Source organism: Numida meleagris, chromosome 4, assembly GCF_002078875.1.
Source record: "Numida meleagris isolate 19003 breed g44 Domestic line chromosome 4, NumMel1.0, whole genome shotgun sequence".
NCBI lineage: Eukaryota > Metazoa > Chordata > Aves > Galliformes > Numididae > Numida > Numida meleagris.
The window spans coordinates 24,054,981-24,082,726 of NC_034412.1; the positions used below are offsets into that span (position 1 = coordinate 24,054,981).

The following is a 27,746-nucleotide window of genomic DNA, read 5'->3' on the forward strand; positions in this document are numbered from 1 at the left end:
CTAAACCTCTTCTCACTTACTTTTTTCTTACTTTCTGCAATTTGTCCAGAAGTTTTCATAGATGATATTTTAAACCAGAATTTAAATCTAAAGGGTTAATTGCATAGTTCAGCTTTGTTGAATTTTATCTTTTGACTGCAATAAGCCAATTAACATTTAAAAAGCCGGTTTCATCAATACGCTGCAGATGCAAAACAACCCTGAATCTATCCAGGAAGACTAATGTGTTCTGATAAACCGTACTCCAAAACAGCACCGAATAGTCCGTATCTACTGGTTTGTGTCATGCTAGAATGAACAGGAGTGCACACACATGCACATAAATATATAACTTGATGCTTCTTTCTGTTCACAAGACATATGCATATGAACTATTAAAAAAATGTGATGTGTTAACATTACAATTACTCATTAACGCTCCTGTTATAAACATCCAAAACAATTAATAAGCAGAAACTACATGTTGACTGGAATTAAGGTTTTCCAGTGCCTTAACATAGTTTTTAAAGAGGGAAAAAAGCCTAAAATAAAGTTTTAGCTCTGGGCAATGCATATATTATGGAAACATCAGAAATTGCTGTTTACACTTAAGATATACAAAGGGAAATGCAAGATAGAGGTACCCAACAACCAAATCTGCCGTGTTACGATACACAGCGAGCATGATTTTTCTTAAGATACGTAATGTTTATGCTCCCACAGCAGACAACTTATCTTTTTAGAAGTCAAGGAGTCAAATCACATGTCTTCCACAACTCCTAAAAGCAGTTTTACTGAATTCAAGTTGTGTGGACAGATCTACTGTGCAACTACTGGGAGGGTAACACTTAGATTTTCTTCCAGGACTTCAGTTATTTTGATACTGCTTTTGTGTCATCTAGAATATCACATGAGAAGAAAAATCTGCGTAGAAATTGTTGTTGGCATTAATTATGATTACACTTTTCTAGCAAAGCATACTGTAGCACACAGTTTCTTACCGGTATCTATGAACAAATATGCCTTTAAAAATAGAGTTCATCATATTTTCAATTTCATCTTGGTTTTCTTGCAGCTGTAAAATAAATAAATAAAATATGACTGCTCATTATAATTCAATATTCTACAATTAGTTATTGGGAAGAATTAGAAGACCTCAAAAGATCACTTAATTAAAGGTATTAGTAAATTCATCACTTTTTACTTTTCCAGCCGATGTATTGCATTTGCATACATACGTATACAGTTCCTTAATGGAAGAAAGTTAACATTCACCACAAACATCAATGAATTTAGTTTCAAATTAGTCCTTTGAGGTCATTACTCTTTTTTTGCTACAGAAATTCAGGCACATAGACACCACATGTTCAGTAACGTCAGCAGTAAAGCAGTCAAACAGGTAGAACTGTGTAAGAAAGGCAGCTCAAAAATGAAGCTGGTTACTGAGCAGTGCAGTTATGGACTAGGAAGCCTCCCCTTGAAAAACTGGATGCTCTACTTAAGGAAAGTACTTAAGCACGTGCTCAATCTCAAGCATGAGTGTAAGTTGCTTTAACTTCACTGCCCACAGTAATCCAATTTCTGAATGAGGAAGAGTTCCAGAGACAGCATGGGCACTTAACATTGCAGACACTCAGTCCCAAATCTTAAGACTGCAAAACAACAAAACCAAATCAAGCTCCAAAACAAAACAGCGCTAACAGCGCTTTGAGAGGTAAAAATGTTTTTTTTTTTTTAATTCCTTAATAGCTCCTCTCTAATATGAATGCGCCTGTTAAGTACTACCAAAAGATTTCTTTTTGTCAATGGATCTGTTAACAAATCCTTAAAGAATACCCTGGAATCAACTAAAGTCTTCTCATGCTGTCCGCTTTTGTGCTATTCTACATATAGATGATTTGATTACATCAAAAGACAGCTTTGTTAAATAAGATGATGCCAATTTTATACAAACAATTTTTGGAGTAGAAGTGCTACAACACTCCAAGTCATCTTTCCCCCACCAAGGTGTTTCTCAATGTCAAAGCATAATATAACAACAAATTCTAATATAAAATCTTCGTATTTTCAGTATAAAAACTACAACATTGGTAGTACAGACTGCCCATATGCACCTAATAACAAAAACTGTGTAATCGTGGACACATACATTTAACATAGAAAAAATCTTAAATCCAGAGGCACAATTATTATCAGCTGTTTTGACTTCCTGTATAGCATGAGCTCAGAAACACTTTCCCCTAAGGGTTTATATTTTTCAAGCCATGTTTATAAATATTTCTACACTACCTTTCAGATAAGATCTTGCAATATTCAGTAAATGAAACCTCACAGATTTCTAAAACATAGGGAGATGCAGCCTCAATTTTGCAAATGGGAAAACTGAAGGTTATGATTAAACTATCAAATACCTGAAAAATGAATTAATTTCACAGTAAAAAAAGATTATGTAAAAGTAATAAATTGGGTGCCTTCCAGCAATGAGTACACCAAAGGGCTAGTACGCAGAACAATTTTATTTAGGCATGGCTTCTCAGAGAGGCCAAACTCAACCCAAATACACACAGACCAATGCTCTCTCAGTAACACATAACTCTAAAGGGAGAGAGAATTTCTAATCACTCCTATTTTGGTTGACGTCAGAGGCAGACAAACATCCACACAAATGTGGGGCTTGACACAACCTAGCACGGACTGTGGAATGGATGAGAATAAACAAGAACCTCAGAAGGACTGTTAAAGATATGGAGGGTCTGAAAGGGAAAAGCAAAACTCCCTGAGAACTTCAAGGCTGAATCAGTGGAAAAAACACACCACTGGGAAGAGGTGGGATGGAGTTTTTGAGCCATGAAAAGGTTGAGATGCTGAAGAAAAATATACTTTATTTCTTTGAAAGCAAAATTGAGAATCTGCAATGACTAAACAGCAGAGATGAGGAGACTGAATAGATGGTTCACTCTCTCCTACTTTTCTACATGGAATGACAGCTCCCTGTGAATACAATACTTTATCAGCAATACATGAGGTACAGGGATCCAGTTGCTGGGGCAGAGCTGGCATTGGAGAATCAGAGTATTGGTAGTTCCAAGCAAGATCCGTTTTACTTCAACAAGCCTATAACTGGGCAAGACATACCGTCCTGAGATAAAGTTCAAAAGTACTTTGTAAGACTTGTGAATTGTTTTCCATCTCCCAGACACAAACCAAGGCACTAGTGTGAACAAATGGAGGTCAGCATCTGGATTATTAATGCCAACTTTTGTATGCTCACCTACAAATGTGTAACCTACCACTAAGATAATGTTAACTTCAACAGAATTGGGACTGGGATGGTCAGTGAAGATTCCCAGCCTGCCCAATTTCTGCAGAATTTTTAGTGTTCTAATATTTAAAAGATACAATACCCAAGTGTATTTCAGCATTAATAATAAATTAAAAACTCTTTCACAAATTTTGATTTTCTCCATAACAGCAATTGGTTTTTGTAATTTCAGCTTTTCTACATCACGTACCTGAAGTTGAATGCTTAATTTCAAGCACCCTGAGAGAGAACAGCCTTATGATTCCTGCTCTTAACAATGCAAAAGTGATTTAACAATACCCCTCTCTAACCTAAGCAAAAATAAGGGAAACATTCTCCCGTTGACTCTGCAAGCATTTTGGGAGACTCAAAAAGATATGTATGAGAAGTATAAATTTGAATGACTACTGGCAGCAATTAAAGCACAACTTTTTCTGTTTTTTGGCTGTTTATAATACAAACCTCATCCAGTTTGAAAATCTCATTGACAAGAAGAGACCTTTAAGCCCTACCTTCACATCAGATATGTAGAAGATGATATGAGAATGAAACACTTCAGAGAAAGCATTCCATCTTCTCTACTTCTAATTAATTTCCCACACTTAGAATGCAAACTGTCCCTGTATAACTTCAGGAGGATAAATGTATGCTGATGAAGGTGCTTATGAGCTTTTATTATGATGGCACTGCATCAAAAGAATCAACTAAGAAAGTGATGGCACAGAATACTACTGTAAATTCAGCACATTTAAGCGAAGGAAATAAACAGCATTATGCTATGAATTCTCACACTGGGCCATTACGCCATCTAAACCTCACAATTCTTTTTAATTCAGCTTCCTCTCCTATGTTTACTAACATGCATACTCAGTCATCACCACTCCTCTCTGGCTTACTCCTATGCAATACTGTACTAGTTTTCAGGAGCAGAGAAAAGAGAGACATGTTAAGAGGTAAAGTCAGGCAAATGTTTAACCTTTATTCTTCCTTCAGGGTTTCACTGCCCTGTGCCGGGCATCAGTGCTTCAAGATCTCCCCAGAGCAGTTATACACTGCATCCCCAAAAGTTACTGAAAAGAAATGTTGATGAACAAGTACAAAGGTTGTCCCACAGGCACCAAGGTAGATACTGAACAAGGTTCATGGGCCTAAATAGCTACTTCATCCTCCAGTAAATTCAAGCAACAATCAACAAATGTGGGATAAAAACTGTTTACCAGCTGTTTTAGCTAAGCTACTCTGCTTTTTGAAATGCTTTATGACTGACATGCTTCATTTAAAGTGTTTTCCTTTCAGTTTCAGCACAAGTGGTTCCTGCTTTGTGTATTAATGAACTATTTTTGAGAATTATAAAATCAAAAGAAAATTGTGCTGTGGATCACAGGGTTAAAATACAATTAAAAATGCATAAGTGCAATTATCCCCCAGACTAAGACTGTAAAGTCAAGGAATTGAAAATCAGAAGTTATACCTAAAAGAATCCAAGGTATACACAGGTAAGGAACTCAAGACATCCTTAATTGCCCACAGAGAAAAACAGGGGTGGAGGAAATGTATTCGAAACTAATATATTAAAAATAATAAATTTAAATCTAAGTCATATATACTCATGAGTTTTGCATGGCATCTTTACAGATTCTGGCTGTTTCTGTGTCCACGTTTTGCTTCTTATCACTTCTAGAATTTTTTTTTTTTAAATGTAACTCTAAAACTGAATTTCCTAGGATGTATTTTATTGAGGGATGATTACAGCATCCTTCTAATGGTTTTGATCACCTAGTGGCAGACTGATATTTGCTAGAAGTGATATTAATGTCTCCCTAGCTGCTCCCCGAGACCAAGCACTACAGCCCCGACTCCAGTGTTTTTCAAAAGTAGCTATAAAAAGAAGTGATAACAAGACACTACATAATAATCACAGTGCTTATTGGGGAAATGGGCAGCATAGTGATGGACTAAAAGAGACTCTTTTCAAAGCTACTTTGCATAACTGCAATAACTTACTATATATAACTTGAGACTAGATTTCTCCCTGGCTGGTCACGCATATGAGACAGAGAGTAGAAATTATCTTGTGAATGCAGATAGAGCACAAACTCAACTGTATGTGGTGATATAAAATTCAGAAGTGCAACCTTTGTAACATGCTTGAGATCACACAAACACCACAGCAGAACAAATCCCTCATTTCTCACAACTGAAGTCACAAACCATCCCAGACTTTCCGTTGGAGGGAGTGCCCATGAGCCAGGAAACAAACAAAAAAACCCATCTTTTCACTTGCCTCTTTTCTTTTCTGAAGCAGCAGCTCCAATCTTTCATTAGCTCTTTTGCCAATCATTTTGTTTCTCTCAGCTTCGTACTGCCTCTGTGTATTATCCTGATGAATGCTCAGGTTTAAGGCAACATTCACAAGAGCAGTCATAAGCTTCATAGCTGCAAAAGCAAAAGACAGAATATGACTCTTAACCAGCAGTCAGAGCTCAAAAATATTGCCTCAAGCAGATCCATACTCACAGAAAATAACCATCCTGACCCTGATACAGAACCATCTGGATAGGCACTTCCCACCCAAGCAATACCAGGGTCACTCGGCTGACCTAAAGATCAGAAATCAGAGTATATGTACCAAATTGAGCTCCAGGAAATGTTATTTACCCTTTCTGCAAGTTCTAAGTGCATAACGTCATTGAGCAAGCATATGAATCCATGGGATCAGTGCATATCATGAAGCCAGTTACTGTGGAGTTACAGGCCTTTCTCTACTGAGAAGTGTCATTACAGATGCCTCCACATTAAGTGTAAATCTTAACCAGTGAGCAATTCTTAACTACTGAGACTTAATGAATTTACAAAGGACCACAATAATGCATCTCTGAATGATAATCTGACTCTGCTTTAAAGCCAAGTGTATGACTGCATAAATATATGATTAGAACTTCAAGTGTCCTTTTATACAGGGTGGCAAACCTTCTGGATACAATATCATTAATGTATATTTTTCTGTCTCAATTCAGTTTTAAAGAAAAACATTAGTAAGTATCTTCCACATGTTCTGTGTGGTTACATGGCACGTCACAATTTACAACACTGAAAACAGAAAAAAAATTAACAATCATATTCTCTCTGGCTAAATACGCAAAGTCCTCAAGATCAACAAGCAATTATACAAATGGAGAAGTGAAACTGTTCTTATAATTAACTCTCTTATCAATTGCTTAAAGCCTGTAAGTCTAGAAGTACCCACATAAACTTCTTACCTTAGTTCCTTGCTATAATGAATCATTTCTCATTCAAATTGGCTAGCACAAGGAAAATTGAAAACAAAGACCTCAGAAAGAACAAATGAAACTCTAAAAGATTTTCATAATTTCTTATCAAGACCGAGCTTCACAGCATCATGATGGCCTCTGCTTTGCAGTATAGCAATATAATCTAAAGTGCAAAAACTAGCCTACGGGAAATTTGCAGAATCAAAACAAAGCTCTCACAGCTTGTTGATACATAAAAATAACTAAGTGTAGGGCATATTAATTGATTATGCCTCTCAAGCAAGAAGCCAGCAGTGCCTTAAATAAATGAAGCTAGCTGTGATAAATGTAGGCCTCGGCATTTGCTCATCCTCGCTTGCAGTTTCTAGTTACAGGACAGCAACTGTTTCTTCTACACAGCATGGTACTTGGGTAACATCTCCAAGGTATGCTGCCATTTCCTCTTTCCAATCAAACCTCTTACATTTTTCAAACATTTGCCCACACAAGGATGAGCCAATCAATTTAAGAGACCAAGTCTATAGGAGCTGTTCTGAAAGTAATGCCTCGTTTTATTATGTTGGCCCATGGCCTCAGAGGTAGATGCTGGTGGTGTGGCAGTAGAGGCTGAACCTTCCCACCAGTATCCCGCCACACGTTGTGTGACAGACGGTAGCAGAGGGGCAGTATGACAGAACGGTGTCTGACACTGAAGTGTGTATGAAGCGAAGGGGTGGAACTGAATCCCTCCTTGGGGAAGAAAATGGCACCCAGTGACATTCATTGACACTTGCTGAATGTTTCTGAAGACCAAACAGTGGATGTGAGCGCAGTGAAGTGGGCAGTGCATTTCAGCAATGGCCATGGTGACAATGAGTCACCTCCACTGGTGTACATCTGTACAAGTGTGGTATGAAGGCTCCTGTTCATCACTGGCAAAAATGCATAGCTAATGATGGTGAGTATGTTGAAAAATAGTGTTTTGCAGCTGAGAATTTGCTCTACCAAATAGTGTTATCATGCTCTTTGCATGTGTTGTAGTTTCCATGGAAACACATAGGAGGCATTACTTTCAGAGTGTATCATATGTACCTAGAGTATATTAGCATTATTCTTGTTCCATGATCTCTTATAAAGCAAATCTCTCTTATCAAACATAATATAAGCAAATAACAAGTCAAAATCACATGAATTTAAGATCAGTATTCAGTATCAGCTGGAAATGAATACAGACTCCATCTCAGATTAAGTAACTAGCACAGATTCTGAGCAGCATTCCAAGAAGATGCACTTCAGCATGAGATCAGTAGAAAGACATCACTGACGTCTCTAGTTTTAGATACCTGTATCTAAGCTAGGAATTGTAGTATTAATTTGCAAGTGGAGAAATATAGCTACTTCTACACAGCAATTCATCCATGTTATCAGAGACCTCTAACATAGGTCATATGAAATACCCTCTATAAAGCCTATTTCTGTCTAATGATATAACCAGTCTGACTCAGATGTAGGCAGGTGTATTGAAAAGTGCAGCATGGCCAGAGGTAGAAAACAATGAGATACAAATACTTGATTTGATCAAGCTTTCCAGAGTTCACAGTGCTTGTCAAATTCTACCTGTATCAACATTAGCAGTAATTCTCAAAGCAACTTAATAGTAATAACTTCTTTGAAAACACCCCTCTTTGCACTGTTTTACTTACCAGCTAATGTACTGGTGTGCCTGAAAGCCCGGACCTGGGAATCTGACAAACCAGTCAGAAGAGAGATCACCGTGTCCATCATATACTCATCATAAATGATGCTATATTGACACTGTCGAATGAGCACTCCAATGAATTCACAAAAATTGGATCGAAACTTTTTCCACTGTGGCCCAGGCATGGTGAGAGGGTAATCACCACTGTCCTGAAGAATGAGAAAATGAATACACTCAATGAACATGGACCAAGTGTCTAAGCTAAACAGTATATTTTTCACCCAGCCAATGCAGAACAGACAACAACAACTAATTCTTCAATAAATAAAGAACCTTGTAGGCATGAAATCACTTTTTAGGGATTTGACTATAACTGTGCTACACTTGCATTATTAGCTATACATAGTAAAAAATATGCATCCAGACTCAATTCTTTTCTTTACGTCCTGTGTCAGGAAATGGAGGTAAAGGATGACAAAGGAAAATTTCTAAGTATTTAAGGTCAAAATCTAAAGGAAGTCTTGTGTGACTGAACATTTGTATTACTCTCCACCTCCCACTTCTACCCCATGTTAACATTCTAATAATCTGGCTACCTCCTCCCACAAAATATGCTTTACTCAAGTTTGCAACTGAGATCTTATCAGAAAGTAAATATTTCCCTTTTTTGATCTTATAAATTTTTCCTTTTTCTTGTGGTTAAATCTACCTTCTGATAGATGCAAAGGATTTTTTTCAAGTTTAACCTCTTTCCAAGATTAATTTCTCACTATTCTCCCTTCAAGCAATACTGCATCTCAGAGAGACTACCCTCTCCTACTATAAAATTCATAAACTCCTTGGTCACCTGATTAGTAAGTCAATTCCAGGTTTATTCAAAACATTAAGGCAATAATGTTCCTCCCTGAATCTCTCCCCCAAGATAGGAAGTCAGCAGTGCCAAAGTTAAAACCATCTCTACTTATTAATTCTGCATTTTCATGAAGAACAAGCAGTTCTATTATCCTGGGACTTGTCTTACTGCACAGACTGAACCATGTAAAGCCGGTAACTTCAGCAGAGAGGACTTGTAATCAAATACCCTTTAACCTGAACTTAACAGAAGATGCTCCACTGATGGAAAAAAAAAAAAAAACACAAAAAAAACAAAGTGAACTCGAACTCAATACTAAAATATTACAATCATACCAAAATGATTAAAATTACAAAAGAAAAAAGTACACAATATTAGAAAAAGACACAATTGTAAGGTAGTCTTAATGATCCCAGCTTCTCTATCATTACAATGCTAAATGACATTACCTTAACAAATAGAATTTTAATGTCTAATTGGAGAGAAACAAGAGTTCTGTTTTGAAAACAACAAAACAAAAAAAAAAATCAATTAAGAGATGTCGCATTCCCAAATATGAAAATTTCAAAGCTCAAAATCACTAAGATTTGGAACATTTTTATTTTGACAAAAGATTTGTTTCAAACAAAATGCTTGGAGCTTTTGAAAGACTATTTCTTCATTTTGGAACAGTGTTAAACAATTTTTATGTCAAGTTACTATTTGGTTTAAATTGCCAATTCAAATGATCAATATTAATTTTGAATATTAATTTGCACACAGAAAACAGACCAGAATGGTGCAAATGCCAAGCCTACAGTCCTGTCTCGAGAATCCACGGTTGTTTGCAGCATGATGGCAGTCTCAAGCAGTGAACTACAGCATCCAGCATACCACCACAAATTTCAGTGAGATAACTTTTTACAGTTCTTCTTACTGCCTCCTCTTATTAATCTCTCTAATACAGTCAGCAACTGTAATACCTAGGATATGGCATATGAAGCCATACCAGCATGGACCCAAGGCAGCTCTTGTACAGTCAGACTTGGCTAGGCTCTCACAGTACGCAATGGGAGCTTGCTCCATGATTTTTTGATAGTACAATTACGCTTTTCAACATGTCAAACCACAAAATTTTCAGTATCCAAGTCCTACTCAATACATAACACTGACTTTTCAAGTTAAGTAACTGCAACTACCCTTTCAAATTATTTGTTTTTCCATTATTATTCTTTCTAAAGCTAATATTGGCCCGTCCATCCTCATCCTGCAGTTCAAATTGCTGCTTTGCTTGTTGGTGTAATTTCTTATACAGAAACATTGCCTACCACTGGTTTCTTGCCCCCTGCATTTTTATTTTACAACCAAACTACACTGTAATATATTTCATAATGTTCAAAACTACTGTATGTTTTGTATACTATTTGTAGTATAAATAGCGAAACTATTGTACACAGTATCTGTACACCATACCTCATCAAATTCTTCTGTCATTTTCCTTATTATTTCTGCATTTTGCATGTTCCTGAACATTTCAATTCTTACAGTACCTGTAATGTAATAAAGGAACGAAAGAAATTAACACAGCTCACGTTTTTATATCAAAATATCAATACTGAAGTCTTTCTGCTGCTGAACTTACAACTCAGTAACACATATGAAAGACTATATAATACACTGATAGTAGAAACAGCCTGAACAAGCATGCCTTTTGAAGAAACAGGCAAAACGATCTGAATAGAAATTAATAAAATTTACTCTTCACAGTTGAGCACGCGTGGTACAGAAGCAACTAAAAATGCAGGACTCATACCATGTCTCCAGTCACCAAATAGTTTTAATTCTGTCTGCAAAATAAAATTAAGTCTGTCTTTCAGTTCTATGGCCATTACTAGTAATTCTTCCCTTTCCATGATTGAAGATATACCATGATCTCTATTTGGAGACATAAGAGTTGTTTTCAAACTGTTGAACACTGGACCAGCACGGTTTATTGTTCAGGCACAACACTGTGTGAACTGAGCTACAGCACCAGCAGACCAGAGCTAGTACAACTGCATCATGTGGTGCTGCAGTCAGTAAGGTTCTCAAAAACCTAAGGCCCAAAGGAGTCAGTCAAGATGTGAGCCAGCTCAGGACTAAAAGCAGTAACTGCATCTATGTTATTCCTTCACGTGGAGTATGTTGTTCCCCCACTACCTGAACACTTAAATTGACAGCATTGACCTTACATTGTAAATTGAACAACGATACCAAAAATTGAAAATATGACAACACAATAGCAATTAATGAAAGTTCTTGTGACTTGATCCTAAAATCAATCAAAACAAACAAAATATCTTTATATCATATTACTGCCTCACTAACTGAACAATGTCTGAATCTCCAACCATGTAACACAAGACAACATAAGGAACTTTTTTTTTTTGTTACTGCACTATATATATTTTTATAATTCATCACCATCTTTTTGCCACTTCACAATCTTCTTTTGCTAATGGAGGAAATGTGTAAAACTTAAGTAAACCACATAGCTACAGTTCCCCAGCGCAACCTTGCTAGCATTTCAAAGACTAAGTCTTGCTACTACTACAAAAAATTCAATTGGATTAACAGTCCACTGCATGGCTCCAAAAATTCAAATCAGAATAACAGCTACCAGCATTAATTCCTGTACAAAGGAAAAATAAAGATAAGTATACCAACTGTTATGGGAATATTTTAATTTCACTATTTTTTCCTTGAAAAACAAGCATTAGAAATATAAATTGCAAAATACATAGGCACAGTTAGAGCTCACCAATCTTCTACATCTCTGCAAGGAAACTATTTCAGAACACACTTTGAATCTTAATTTCTTGTACTGGCAGTGTTCCTCATGAAGCAATATTTACTTGTTATCTATTTCATACTAGGTTACTCTCAGTTCTAAAAACAGTGATTTACATTTGTGCAGGGCAATTTCCACATTTTTAATAAACAATTAGTAATGTGGTATATTAATATAAAACAAAAACCCAAAAGAATACTGCTGCAGGACAGAATACCATTTTATCAGCATCAAAATAATCTTTAAGTACAGTTATATTATAAATATTTTCCTCAATATTGTAACAGTTTCTGTGTGTCTCAGTGTTGAACAGCAAATCCACCTCAGCTGCATTTATACCTCTCATTGCATGCTGTCATCTGTTCCTATTTTGATTAGCAACATAAGCCCCACTGAGTACCTAACTTACTGACTGTTGTTTCTTTTCATAGTCCTGATTCAAATTTTATTCATTCAATTTATTTGTGACTTCTGTTAATAACCTTAAATAGCTTCCATAAAATATATAATCATGTTACTTTACTGGAAAAAAACTAAAAATACTATAACAAAAACTCTCTGTTAACACATTTCACTCAGTTCAAATCTCCCTTCAATTTAATGTAATTCTGATGTAGTTCTCTGCATCTTTTCTCCCTGAGGGTATGGAATGTAATTATACTGTGGTCACTATTACTTAGGGCCTCAGATATTTTTGGCTTTTAAATGATCACCCATTATTTACGTTACTTAACAGTCAAGTATAATTTTTCCTTCAACAATTTATTTAAAGCAATTGGTTTCAGGAGTAACTACTTTAAGCACTGATTTATTTATTTTTTTAATTGCATTGTTGCAACATAATACATTTATGACTAGGACTATTTATCCCTGCTTCTTTAATTGAACAACTTTGCAGATGCAGTAACAGCACCCAAAGAAGGCTGATGGCTGGTATAAGATGCAACTCCCATGTCACTATCAGACAACAAATTGTATATATTGTGCCACAACTGCAGAAACCTGTAAGCTGCTCACTACACTGGCCCAAGGGAGAAGCTGGAGTCACAGGACTACAGGTCACAGGTAGTCTCCTCTGAATCATGGAAAGGCATTTTAACTTCCTCAACTAGAATGTTAAGAGCTTCATCTACCTCCTGGGCACCTGAGGATTTCTACTGATCACCACGCAGAGGTATTACAGTGAAGGCGTGTTCAGACTCTACACACATTTCCCAAATAAGTGACAGCCCAGCTTGCTGAGGGCATGGGGCTGGGGCATGCACAGGATGAAACAAGCTCCTGACATCAACTAAGGATGCCACAGTAGACAAGAGCCCATGGAATGGAAGACAGCTCACTGGCTTCAGAATATATATTTATAATGAGAAGAATAACCCAGCTATTCTAGAAAGCTCCACAGAAGAAAAGTCATAACACCAAAAAATCTGAAAGCTAACAATTCTAGTACTCATCAAGAAAGGGAAGTTTATACAATGGAAATAAGGCTGTGGTAAGAATGGTGCTTCACCTCTAACAGCCTACAGTCACTTAAACACTACTAATGAAAACAAATTGCTCACTGCTAAAGGGACTCTTGCTATCCAAACTCCTGACAGCTGGCAACAAATTACTTCCAATGAACCACAACGATGTTTCATCTCTGCTGCCTCCATTCAGGGAAGCTACAAAGCCAGCATCATCCCTTCTCCTTTGGATCACCTGCCCACACTCAGAAAGCTGCTAAAAAGTGGTAAAAGAATTGCAGCTCAAGACAGAAAACTCAATGGACACAAAGTAAGTCCACGCTCTTCTGTCAAAGAAAGATAAACTGTGGGACCTCAAATTCATGGTGAGTGTTTATTATCGCTCACCCATGCCAACTGGAAATACAGTAACTGAAAGAAAGATTTATAAAGGCATCAAGTTGAGGACGCTAGGAGACTTGAGCTGAAAAGTATAATATGAAAATGTAGTCTTCTGCATTAGCAAAAAGTCAATAGTGATCAGAGCATGGTAACACTGTCAAGAGAGGGTAAGTTTAACAAAGATCTTGCAAGGATGAATGATGATTACAGAATATCTGAGAGGGCAATATTTCTTTCCCCCAGTATCATTCAGTGTGTATTTCCTACACTTTTCTCCCCGTTTACCACTTACATTATAAGACAGAAATAATCCACTTCCACAATGTCCATAAAACGCAATTTTTAAATTATCTCAAAAGCGTTAATGACAAATCTCTGTATGAAAGATGATAAACAAGGACTGATGTCAAACCATACATTATTTCTCATGACTCAGCCTAGGTCATGTGTACTCTGGAACATCTCATTTACTGCTCCCAGAAAAGAGCAGCCTGAAACTAACCAGAAATTACACACATATTTTTTCTTTTAATTCTATTTTCTGTGAGTTGCGTACCATCCCATAAGAATAATAACATAGATCTTACCTGATTGGAATAAATATATATTAATCATGAATCCAAATGGAAACAGTACTGGGCCTGTTGAAGTACATCCAAATAGATGCTGAGCATCCTAAATCCTAACTTTCCACTCATTTCCAAGCCTGAATACCGAAACACTTTACTCACACCAGAAACCAGGATTCTAGAAAGAAGACAGCCTAAATAGGTGAATTTTAACTTCTGTGGCACACTCAAGAATAGAAGATGCTTTTACTGATGTATTCTCCAATTATTCATGCTGCTTTCTCTCTATATTGCCCAGCTTCTGCTGCCAATGAAGCAGTATTCAAAAGCCATTATTGTCCTAAAAGACACAGCCTGAATTCATCCTTAGAACAGCTTCAGATCGTGAACACGTACTGAATGAAACAGCAAGAATCCCAGTGGAAAAAATAAACAAATCACAGCCTCATGCAGTTAAAACCTTTTCAACCAGAGAATCAGAGGCAATTACCAGAAAGAATTCTAGCAGTTCATTTATGTTTATCATCCTAATGCAAAACAGAAACCAAGTATCTAACATGTCAATTCCTAAATCACATTCAAATGTGTTCTTTGAAATTTCCCTGCAAAGTTAAGACTAATTCCTGGTTTGACCTTCCAGTTATCCATTTGCTTACCAGAGCATCACTTTGTTGTACTTCATTTTGTTTTCCTCATTGTATGCATTACTCTACAATTCTTGAATATTTGCCTTTAGTTATTTATCACTCTCCATTCTGATTTTCAGACCATTGTATAGTGTATGAATCAAATATATTGCTTATTTACTATAGTTCCAGTTCTTCTTTTGGTTTAAGTCATTTTGTACTTGACTCTCAAGTATCCATTTTAGGAGCATTCATTCTTTTCTCTTGGTTGTGTTCCCCATGCAGACTTGTGTATCTATGTTCTCAGTATGTTCTCACCTTTTCATAGAATCATAGAATGGCCTGGATTGAAAAGGACCCTAACCCAACCCCCCCGCTAAGTGCAGGGTCGCAAACCACCAGACAAGGCTGCCCAGAGCCACGTCCAGTCTGGCCTTGAAGACCATCATCGTTATTTTGCTCTTCACTTTGCTCTCGTAGAACTGGGAATATTATTTCAATGATTAAGCCCATTCAAGTTGCCATCCCAATAATTAAAATTACTTCTCATAGAAAATATTTTCCATTTGTGTTCTCTATCTTCCGTATCAGACAGTCACCTCCACATTATACAAACTAACTGGATAATCCCTGACTTACTATCTTCCACTCCTTGATGACACCTCACTAGTTTAAGACCCTCCATCTCACCAATTCCTGTATGGTATATAACCATACAGAAACGATAGCACCTGTTCTGGTGGCTGTAAACTTCTACAGCAGAAACTCCAACATTCTCTCCCCTTCTATCATTGTCTAGACATCTTCCAGAGACTTACACGAGATTTCAGACCCAATAAAAACATTGATATTATACAGGACAAGGATTTAGGGGCAAGCTGCTGCTTCTGAACTTTCAGATCTTGATTTTTGCTGAAGATTCTTTCAAACGGTTGTTCCTTTGAATTAAATAAGTAAGAAAACAAAGACGAGAAATGCCATTATAGAGAACTGTACTAACCCCACTGGGGGCCATAAGCAGTATGAGAAACATATGAAAAGAACAGAATTCCACCAGACAGAAGAGAAATTTTTTAATTGTCATTGTGAAGAAATACTTAAGAATGTATTTTTCCATAGCGATGTGATTGATGTTAAACCCAAGAAAAATCTGCAACAAAATCCAGTTTCTGAAATGGAGGGAACTTTGGTCATTATGGTCCCTTCCATCTATCTGAAGGACCCTTTTATGCTCTCTCCTCCCAAAACCTGACTGCCACCTACAGTTCCTACTCTGTGCTCCTTACATGGCCAATAAAGGCATGGATGCGTAACTTACACAGTAATTGACTGAGACAGTGAGAGGCACATTCAGAGGGACCACTACTAAAGCATTTCTAATTCTGCATCCTCCACAATACAAGGCACAGAAATCTGTTACTGTTCTGATTTACAAAACTTTAGCATAGGCAAGAATTAGCTTAACTGTTTCTGCTGATATTCCAAAACCAAATTTGGCCTTAAAGAAAATACTCAGTATGGAAACCTCATAATTTTACTAAATAGGAAACTGACTTAAACGAACCAGTAACATCAATAGTGACCATAGCTACAAACAGTCTCAATACAAGAGGTCAAAAGTGCTAATAAAGGTGGGAGGACTTCTTTAACTTTTGATTGAAATGAGGTTCACTGCACTGCACTAGAAGTAGAATTTTAGTATGAAATCCTTGCTATTTCTAGTATCCAAATTCAAGGATAGTTGTTTCACTGACAGAGCGAGCAATTCTACGTTACACTTTCGAGTTCAAGGTTTTGAATAAGATTAAGAAGCTGACAAATTCACGTATACAAACAGTGAGTCATACGATTTGGATGTTCTTTATATAAGTTATATTGATCCAGAACACACTAGTGAAGATAACAATCCTCCTATTACAGGTACAGAAAGATATACACCAAAGATGGCCTGAAAATGCTACAAAGAGGACAATGATATGCATCAGTGACAATTCAGTTATTTCATCTTAACTGAAAAAATAACTATATATTCTTACTGTAAAAAGTGTCAGAAATCTAATGTCTATTGTAAAGAAATGAAATCCTGTGAAATTCCTAATCTCCTATGCGTGAGAATCTGCTACTTGCTTAAAGTAATCTACGTGTCTGGAGAATGAAAGAGAAAAAATACAGAATCCAGCACTGACCCAAAGAACTACTTACCATTAAATGTGACTGTTGCGCCAGCCTAGAATTGTTGGGCCTACTCAAGGCTTGATGTTATTTTTGTGAAGCACTGCTTCACAAATGGTTTGGAGCTTTCTCAGCTCCAATAAGCAGTCGAAAGTCATGTGTTTATGCAACACACATCCATTTTCAAACTTTATAATTAACTTCCTTATTTTAGTTTTTAAATAGGCTGCCATACAATAATAGAGAAAGGGTTTTTTTTTAGATTAAAAGATAAAAAAAGGAAAGATAAGAAAAATGTTCAGTTTTCAGAATGGAATATAGCTTTCTAAACAAGGATTTTGATAGAAATATGCTAACCAGCAGATATTAATGCTTTGAAAGGAAGGATGAATAATGGAGCAGGCAAAGTTTTCCAGTAACAAAATTATTTAGAACAGCTAGAATTAAAGCTGACAGCCAAGGCTGCAAAATAATTTCACAGTAACTAAACTGATAAAATGGCAAATAATGCACTTCAGAAAAAAAGCATAGTAATTCCACAAGCTACTCCCAGAAGAAGGGGCAGGCCTGCATAATTTAATGCATCCAGAAATAGCATGCTTCACAAATTCAAGTCTTAAATTTTTTATAAAGGAAACCTCTTCAGTGAATTTAAGTCAGATAATACTATTTTGGCATACCTTTACAGTATTTGCCTTTGGAAATGGTAAGCTGCTTTTCATCTTGATGTTAATGTCACTGACTTTGAATAACAGAAGCCACATAATTAATAACTAAAGCCTCAAAACTTGCAAAGTAGTATTTATACTGAACGACTTAACAAAATGGATCTTTTCATGCTTTGATGGCTTGAAGTAATAATTCTCAGAAGGCATCCACCTTTTTGTCAGATCACAGCAGACTCAAACAACAGTAAACGGCATGAACACAAGCAAAAGCTCTGGAGCCTCTGCTACCCCAAAGGCAGTGCTTTCTTCCTAATTATGTCTTAATGCTTTTGCACTTTGTGGAAGCATCCTCAGCTACAGGCATCCAGCAGCAGTATGCTGTCCTGCATTGCCTCACCTCACTGTGGTTGAATGAACAGCTTGTGATCAAGGAGAGGGGAAAGCACTGGCTCCAATGCATTCCTGGGTTTTAACTCCAAAAACTTTCTACCTGCTTAGTACTGACTCTACAATTGCTTCCCCCCCCCCCCCCTTTTTTTTTTTTTTTGCAGGCACTATTCATTCTTGTAGTTTCCCATGTTTGTGCTATAAGGAAACTTTTTGTTAAGAGAAACATTTCACATGGACCTGACAAAGCAGAAAATAATGTAAGGACTTCTGTACTCAGTAATCAGCACTAGGTGTTTGGAGGTGTGCAAGGACATGCACATGTATAAATAAATCTTGCACTGGGCAGTAGTTCAGGTTTATCTCAGCTGCAGGTTGCTAAGCCACACTGTGAACATTGTATTTATTGCTACTAGTGGATCTATCACCTCTGAATTATTTCATACTTTTCATACCACAGAACTGAGATCAATAAAACCCCCAGTTTAACTCCATATTCTCTAAGAGAGTAACTCATTCTATTTTTAGAAATGCTGCCTGATCATTTTGTTGGATAAGCATGGGATCTTTTTTGCAAGAAACAGTGAATAACTGTTCCTCTGTCATTCTTTTCCCTGGTGCTCAGGTCTTTCTGTTCTTTTGGAAGTGAGATGGTCTGAAACGCATTCAACACTCAAGATGCAGATGCAATGTAATTTTATGATAGACTCTTTTGCTTTTAATATGTACACATAAATTCATCTTTAATTTCTGATTCTTAATTTCATCTCTCAAGACACTGCCAAGCAAAGAGGTTATTATTTCCAAATTATCAAAACAACAACAGACTCTACGAGTAACAGTTTATCACTTCATATGTGGAACCAAACTTCAGCTTCACACTGTCAAAAGTTACTCAAATCCAGCAACAGAAACATCAGTATCCTGGAGAAAGGGCTGAAAGTTCAGGTGTAACTACTCTTTTAGAGTACTTTTACCAGGCTGTTTTCACATCTAGGAGTCGCTCATCAGCTGCACTGCTATAACATGCAAGCCCTCAAGCTTCCCTCAGTAAAAAGAGAGACTCTTAGCCCCTCCTGGGTGGGGATCTTATCAGCAAATACACATACCTCTTTGGAGGGCGTGAAGACATTGGAGCCAGACACTTCCCAGTGGTGCCCAGGGACAGAAGACTCAGACAATACAAGCATATTCATAGAGCTTAACAGTGTAAACAGTTTTGTAGCCAAGGGCTGAGTAAAAATATTACCTCAATTGCTAAACGCCTACCGGCACAATCATGCCCGTGTTCACTACACAAGTCCCATGCTGCTAGGCTGGTTATCAAGGTGTTATAAGTTCCTGCTGTGTGAACTGAAGTTTGGTACCAGGTGTCTCCTGTTATAATGCACAGCTGAAGCATGGGATAAAAATAGCAAAGGCTTGAAAACACTGAACGTGTCTGGTAAACCAATTTCAGCTAAAACAAACTGCTTTGTACCAGTATTTGTACTTACAATGAACCAGTATATCCTCTTTGTGCCACCTACAATATTTTGAAGCAATTATAATAAACCCCAGAGTAGTTTAAAAAACACTGAATTTTCCATAAGGTAAAAATAATGGATCCCTGTTCCACCGTACTAGAAGAGGCTTCATACTTTACAGATTCTTTATTATGCATTCTTTTGGATAGCTAAGCATTAATCCACTAATTCTGAAAACAATAACTAGATTATGACTATTTAAAAACAGACAATTGATTTTCCTGTACTGCTTCTTGAGAAGATTCCTGTACTTTTCTACCAAAATTTTCTCCATGCAAGAACAAACTTGCATATATTCATTTGCCTTAGAAACTTAGAATTGTAGAATAATCTTTGTTGGCAGATTCTGGGCCACCAGCTAGTCCAATCCCTTCCCAACACACAGCCAACTGGACCAGGATGCATAGCTGAGCTGTCAACATCCAAGGATAGGGATCCCAGAGCTTCCTCATTAATGCATCCAGTACTTGGAGGTAAAAATGTTTTGCCTTATGTGAAACTGAAAACATCCATGTTTGAACTCCTACCAGTTAACTGTCAATCTACTATTATGGATGTGTAAAAAGCACCTGGCTCCACCATCTCTTCAGTCTCTCACTATCTGAAGAAAGCAATAAGGTCTCCCTCTTTAACCTTCTCAAGACTGAGCAACTCAGTTAACTCATTTGTTTCAGCTAATCCTCGCTCAGGTCAGTGAGGACTTCACTGAAGGCCTTCTGGAAATCCAGGCAGAGTCTTTCAATCACGTCACACTTATTCACACCTCATGTGCGTGAGTCTGGAGCATCTTGTGAGAAAGAAAACTAAAAAGCAAAACAAAAACAAACAAAACAAAACAAAAGAGAGAAAGGGAATCCTTTACAACACACTTCTTTCCTTAAAGCTACAGGCCAAGCTTTTCTGTGGCGTGTGCCATCCAAAGAACTGTCAGCAGGCAAAAAATGACTCCTCTGCAGCTGTGGAAGGACCACCATACTCTGCTTATCATTGACCCCTCTCTTACACTTCAAGACAAATGATTTTGCTTCATTTAGATCAAGGAAGCTATTGTTAACTACACAATAACTTTCTAAATATGGTTCTGAAGAAATAAATACCCTTGGTACACAGTCTTTACAATTCTGCTTGAACAGTTTGCTGCTGTTATGTGGAAGGATAAGGAAAATGAGTCAGTATTTTATTTGCAGCATGCATATGGTGACAAGTTGTATCGCTAACAGCACCACTCAACAGACCTCAATACCTCCCAGTTCCCTAGATCTAATCCCTGCTTTTCAGAATTCCCTATTCATCACCCTGAGAGTTACTGGGCAGTGAAACACTGACTGGTATCCTCCCACATAACAGCAGAATTAACACTATGTAACCAGCAGAAAGCTAATGAAGCTTAGAAGTCCATTTGATAAAAGTTGTTGTACTTCACAAAACAAGACTGGAGACACAGGAATGTGTTTGAAACAACTTAAGTCTAAAATATTTGTTTCTTCTGATTATATGAAAGCCATCAGCTTCCTGAAAATATTATCTGCTTTTTTATTAATCTGAAAAAAGGAAATGAGCCTTGTGTGCATTTCCGTCTTTAACTATTCTGCTTAATAACATCTGAACTGTTTCTTTCAACCAAATCTGACAGACCTAAAATGTTCCAGTGAATTTTACAAAAGCGGGTAGTTGAACAGAAGCCAAAGACGATCTAAATCATTACCTCAGTCTGCTAAGACACCAAAAAACCCTGACACTAGAGCCGGGCCGGGACACTCACACTGTGAATGCCACTCCTTCTCAAGAAAAGCTTCAACTGGAACACAGCAACCTCTTCCACAGCTGTGTTTGTCTATATAGCTGATTTGGTTTCCAAAAATTTATAAGCTTCTGCTAAAATGCTTTTAGAGAATTACATGGAATTCAGAACATCATCTCTCATAAACAGAATCTGCCACTTGATCAGTACGCTCAAAAGCTCTCGTACCACTTAGTAAAGAAGACAAGCAGTGAGGATACCCTAGGTATTACCCCTCATTGGTTCTGCTTCTCAGGAAATCATCTGTTTCAAGTAGAGATGAACAGCATTTACCAGCCATAATCTATGACAAGCCAATGCAAAAGGTTACCAGAGCTGGCTGACAGCAATGCCTTCATCTTCATCATTCCCCATTTATAAGTATGCAAGACGAGAGAAATTCTCTTTTTTCACATAATTGTTTTTTCCTACCTTGCTAGGATAAAACTCAATTTTCTCTTATCTGTTTGCTCACTCCAACACTTTTTGAATATCTGAACACATGTATGGGGGCTTTTCTTTTTTTATGATAATAAACAAATTTGAGAAACTGTCTGCAAAAAATACACAATATGTGCAAAAAGTACAGCATACAAACAACTGTATCTGCATGTACACTGCCTCAACTTTTTTTACATACCTAAAGGAAGGTGGTAAAGAAAAAAGGGAAGAGCTTGCATCAGCCTTTCTTTAATGGAGAGGATTCCATTCTCTTAGCCTAAGCTGGAGTCTTGCTTTTTTCTTACTGCAAATATGTATCTATTATACAAAACTAAGAACTTCAAGTTTCCATTTCATGAACTTCAAGAACTGTTTGAGGTACACTAAGCCCAGCCATTAAGCAAACTGAAAATAAGGAGTAGGAAGTCAGTAACAGCTGTGCTTTAGACATTAATAGTTATCTGAAAAAATGTCCTCCCCACAGGGAGTGGCACAAATACTATATCTGCTGTCTCAAAAGCATTTTTATCCATGAAGCTGTGCAAGGGTTAGCCAATTACACAACAGAGGCAGTAATCTTTATTTACAAGGCATTTAAGAAAAATTAGCTGAAATGCTATGCAAAAAAGCCCACAATTCTTTTTATACCTTATCTGGATTTGGCTATTATCAAAAAATAAGAGGAATTATCATATTAAAAAGTGAACTTAAAGTAAACTTAACAATAGCTGCTCAAAATGCTTTGGCAGAGGCAAGAGAAAAAGAGAGCCTATACTAGAGCCTAAATCAGTAAAAGTCCATACATCCTTATAATAAATATAATGAACTGTCACCTCAAAGCTAAGAAAAGAAAAACTGCAGGCAGTTTTCAAGAGAAGGCTGGAGAAAGAGCCATTCTAGGGCAGCTCTGAGGTCATCTGAAGCTGCATGGAATGGCAACTGGAGATGCAAACTGAGGAAAGATGAGAGAACACACAGAGATCATGACAGTGTTGACAAAACATGTAAGTGGGAATGCAGAAAGAGCAGCAAAAAGCTGAGAAATGTCAACAAATTCCTTGTTTCTCAACAGTGGATGTCTAGGATTCACTATGTATGAGAGTAAACAAAGGTACACCTATGCAAACTTATGTAAAGTTTTGAAGTGATAAAGCAATGAAAACTAGAAAGAGTGCTGAAAGAGCAATAGAAATAAGTAGAGGATGAAATACAAGAGGAATGAAGAGCCTGAGTGGAGAAATAAAGAACACTAATAAACACAAAGATGGTGAACTTGAGGGGAAAAAATTAATTAAATACCATTAAAGGAAAAGCAGAAAAACAGAGGAACATTGGAAGTATGGCAGGCTTAATCGGGAAAATGCTTTGAATTCTTATTTACAATTTCCTTTCAGATTGCTTTGGATGCCGTACCTTGCAAAAAATAATATTATAATTAGTTGAAATGGTGTATTTTGCATGAATTTAAAACTGAGCTTAAAATATATTATGCTACTAGTATAATTCTCCGTAGATTTCCAAAAGCAAGACACCATGCATGCAACGAATAAAATAGCCACTTACTCTTCTGGTTCCACTTCTCAGTGCTCCCTCTCCCTTACTATCAGTTTAAGATGTCGGGAAGTCTTAATGTATGGATTTCTTCACTACAGTTTTTTAAGATGATTTGTAATGCTTAATTTTCTATATAGTACCAATTCTTTTGGCATAACTACACTCTCAGCTATAAACACCTGTCAACACAGACTCTTGTCTAGTAATTGCTTTGCTGTCCTTCCTACATGAAATTTTCCTTGAGATCCATAATAGAAATACCAAAGGGTATTATATTATGGGTTATCTGCTTGACGAATGCTCAAAAATTAAGTTACATTTTTAACTGATGGCCCTGTTCAGCAGTATATTATGGCTGTACCATTGTGCAGCAGCCTAGAGCAGCCCCATGACACACACATCAGGTGAAACAAATACACAGACATTTTGGCCAGTGAAGCAGAGCTAAATCACTGGGATGTATGCCCATCTGCCTCTTCTGCTTCCTAAGCTCACCTGTGAAAATCTGCCCTCACAGAACAGATTCTTTTCTTGTAACTTGTGGAGTCCATTCTTCCTTTTGCTTTATACTTGCCACAAGTTTACCTCTTCATCCTTCATTCCTCTGTTACGTGAAAGTACTAAAGAAATGTTTCAGTTTCTTCTTCTCCCTGAGTTTTCCCTATTAATAAGATCTCATGCATGTAATTACTTTTTTTTTTTCCCCTGGGATTTTCAGTACTTTTGTTGCTGCCATTGCAGGCTGATAAGAACAAAAAGAAATGCATGAAGTATTTCCCATTTTCAAAATGCCTGCCACATTACACTATTTCCATGAGATCAAAGTCTCAAAATGCCTAAGGGTTAAATGCATTTTCCAAAACACTGCAATATCTCTCACTGTTTCTAATCACAACTGCAAGTTTTGCTTGACACATGCAAGCAGGGAAGAACACTACCAGGGGGTGAAGAGCGCAGACACTTGTTTCCCAAAAGCAGCTTGTTGCTCAGTTTCCCTTCAGAGCACTGGGAAACATAAGCCACTTTGTAAGATTAATTCTTTATTTCCCTGAAAGAAAGCTATGGAATATCCATCCATGCAATCATCTGTGCAAGTTAAACCTAGATGTAAGCCCTGCAGCTTATCTGTAACTTGTCTTAAGTCTTGGATACTGAACCTGATCCCTAGAATGTTTCTATTTTATAACCTATAACCTTTGTCGGAGCAAAGCCAATGTAAGTGAGCTCAACTCCTATTAACACTGTAAGCTAAAATAAACGCATGCCACTATTAAAATGCTAATACTAATGTGCTTTACTTTACATTGTACTATACTAAAATTAATCTAGTACATAGTTGAGATCAATTAACTAACTTTGAATGTGCTGCAACTTCTGACTGTACTTTTATCTTATCTCTCTAGAATGTGTTATTAAACACCTCTGTAATCAGTTAGTTACGTTTACCGAACTACCATTCATGCAGAAAAGCATTACGTCCAAACTAAATCAAATTGTATTTTATATCTCAATTAAGGAGGCAAAATAAACAATTGTGGTGTTATAATATGCAAAGTAACACTACAAATTAATACTGACTGAAGTATCAGATAATCAGAGCAATAAAGTAATACACCAGGCTAAACCAACTGACAATTTTAATAGGCAACCCTTTCTTCTCAAGGCTGAAAAGTTTATGAACAACAGATAGGAAGGTAGTCTGGAAACACCTCGTGAACTGCTGAACCCGGCCACTGCTCCTTATCAACAAACTGGTTACAATGAAGCTTTATTTGCATGTAGATATCCCAGAAACTTGGGGCAAAAGCTGGCTGTGACAGCTGAGTCAATAAGACCTATGGCACCTAAGATTTGGTCAAAAAGATCATATGAATGTAGTTTCACTCTTTGATCTCAGCTGATGCATTTTTATACAAAGTAAGAGGAATAAAATGGAAAAAGTGGGTAAAACAGAGTTATGAGAGGTCTTTACAAAATTCAGCATGGGACTAAGAAGATATAAACAATATATATGAAATATCTGTATCAATAAATTATTTAATATATAGATATGATGTCTGCAAAAATAAAATAAAATCCCAAGGAACCAGTCAGTGAAGTATTACAAAGATAAATACTGATTTTTTCTAAATGTCACATAGCTGAAGTACAATACCTTCTGTTACAGGCTACCATGGAAACCAGAAATAAAAATGGATTGAAAATTAGGTATATCAGACAAAACTGAGAGTAAGAATGTTCACCGCTATTAGACAAAATAACTAGTTATGGTCTGCACCGGTACTTTTCCTGTTTGCATGTTTTTGTATATTCTTCTGTAAGCAGCTCCTAGTGGCCCAAACAAACATGACGTTCAGTGTGTCTGAAAATCTTTAGAGCTCAAATATACACCTCCAAAAAAAAAAGTTAACATAATTCCATGTACACATTGTAAGTTAAACTCTGGTCATGCAAGTTAAGTTGGTAGAGAATAACCTGTATTTTGCATACATCACCAAGAATTCAAATCTCCAGGTGAATTACAAGCCTTAACTGTGTTGGTTCTAATACTAGCACTGGATGATTGGTGTGTTAAGTAACAAAAACAAAAACCCCAAAAAACAAAAAACAAGAGCAAGATTAACAATATAACTTGAGAACAAAGAGCAAACTAACTCATGGAGATTTCCTGCACAGATTATGTACCATCAAGATTAAACTATTTCTAACTCAGTTGAAGAATTCAAGACAGTTTGAATGTCTTATGGTTCCTTTGTTTATCTGGACATAAAACTCCAGTTCGTTAAGAGAACTACTCACAAGCGGCATGAGGAAGTGACTAGCATATATTTCCTTTTGTATATTTATGGAAAGGACTTCATCTTCTGGAAGCAAAGCCAGCAGAGTAACTGCTAGAAAAGAATTACAGTTCAACAGCTGGAAAATTATAAATCAAAGTGCTTTCAATCCATAAATTCATCTTCTCATAATTCAAAACTAAAAGCTATTCTGTCACTGAACATTTATCCATAGGGCAATTAATATAGCAAGACAGGAACACAAATTTCAATGAGGACTGCTCCAAAAGTAATGCCTCCTATTTTATGAGGTTGGCCCACGACACCAGAGGCAGACATTGGTGGATAGCAGCAGAGGCCGAACCTTCCCATCAATGTCCCATTACATGTTGTTGCCATGTGACAGATGGCAGCATAGGGGCAGTCTGACAGATGGCGTCTGACATGGATGAAGCAAAGGTGTGCCACTGAATTCCTCCATGTAGAAAAAATGGCACCCACTGACATCCATCAGTGCTTGCTGAATGTTTCTGGAGACCAAACAGTGAACGTGAGCACAGCGAGATGGTGGGTGGTGCGTTTCAGCAGTGGTGACAGTGGTCATCTCCACTGATGCAGATTATGATGAGCATGGCACTGAAAAACAGTGTTTTGTAGCTGAGAATTTGCTCCATCGAATGGTGTTATGGTGCTCATTGTTGTAGTTTCCATGGAAATAAACAGGAGGTATTACTTTTGGAGTGACCTTACTTTTTTCTGAAGCTGAAAACAATGTCATTTGTTGTTCTTCTATCAGTACTGACCTAGCACTATGAAACTGTGATTTCCAGTCAGGCACAATAATTTAATTTATATTCTTCTCTATTCAAAAACAAATGTTAGTGCATGTGCTTTTCTATTCTGAATTGCAATCACCAGATTTTTTCTTTTTGTTAGATCACAGTTTTATAAGAATCACCTCATTGCAGATCTGAAGTAACTTGTTTTCAAAGACTTGAAAGAAGGGATTTTAATGAATTCCTCTACGTTCCCCACTTGTGTTTGCTTCACAGAAACTTCAGCAGTCTCTATTCTCTAAGTAAAACTTTAAAACAGGAAATTCATGTTACAAGACTTGGTGTTAGGGTAGGAAGAATGCTTAGCAACTTGACTTGTCAAGCAAAAGTTGTCAGCTCCAAAACATTTAATAAATCACTAAGTTTCAGGGGTTTTTGTTGTAGAAAAAGTCTGAAGGAACTACTTTCAGGACTCAAGTTGAATCTACTTCAAACAAAAGTCACAAGAACTATATCTGGGGTACCGGAGAAGCTTCCTACAAATCCACTAGTACACTCAACACAGTATGAATTCAAAAGGAAACTCCATTTCTTTATGTTCATAATTTAAGGGAAAAAAAGACTCAATAAATCCAGCTCTAACTGGAAGAAATGACTCAGGATGTTACAAGAAGCTGTGGAAACATATCTGACCTCAACTGGAGTGCTGAATTTTGCCTTTTTATTCTTCT

The 27,746-nt window shown here is 36.9% G+C and overlaps 1 protein-coding gene across 7 annotated transcripts in view; it reads right to left on the reverse strand.

The window, feature by feature from the left end:
• STAG1 (stromal antigen 1) overlaps positions 1-27,746 on the reverse strand; it is a 167,965-nt gene that overhangs the window by 67,313 nt on the left and 72,906 nt on the right. For 6 of the 7 annotated variants that reach the window (XM_021394526.1, XM_021394524.1, XM_021394527.1 and 3 more), the window contains 4 exons: positions 10,536-10,612; positions 8,235-8,439; positions 5,565-5,716; positions 981-1,054 (listed from right to left, as the gene is read on the reverse strand). In XM_021394526.1, the coding sequence (XP_021250201.1) occupies positions 981-1,054; positions 5,565-5,716; positions 8,235-8,439; positions 10,536-10,612 (508 nt within the window). Of the gene's footprint in view, positions 1-980; positions 1,055-5,564; positions 5,717-8,234; positions 8,440-10,535; positions 10,613-19,270; positions 19,428-27,746 lie in introns of those variants that run through there. The other variant, XM_021394531.1, reaches the window with a different exon arrangement.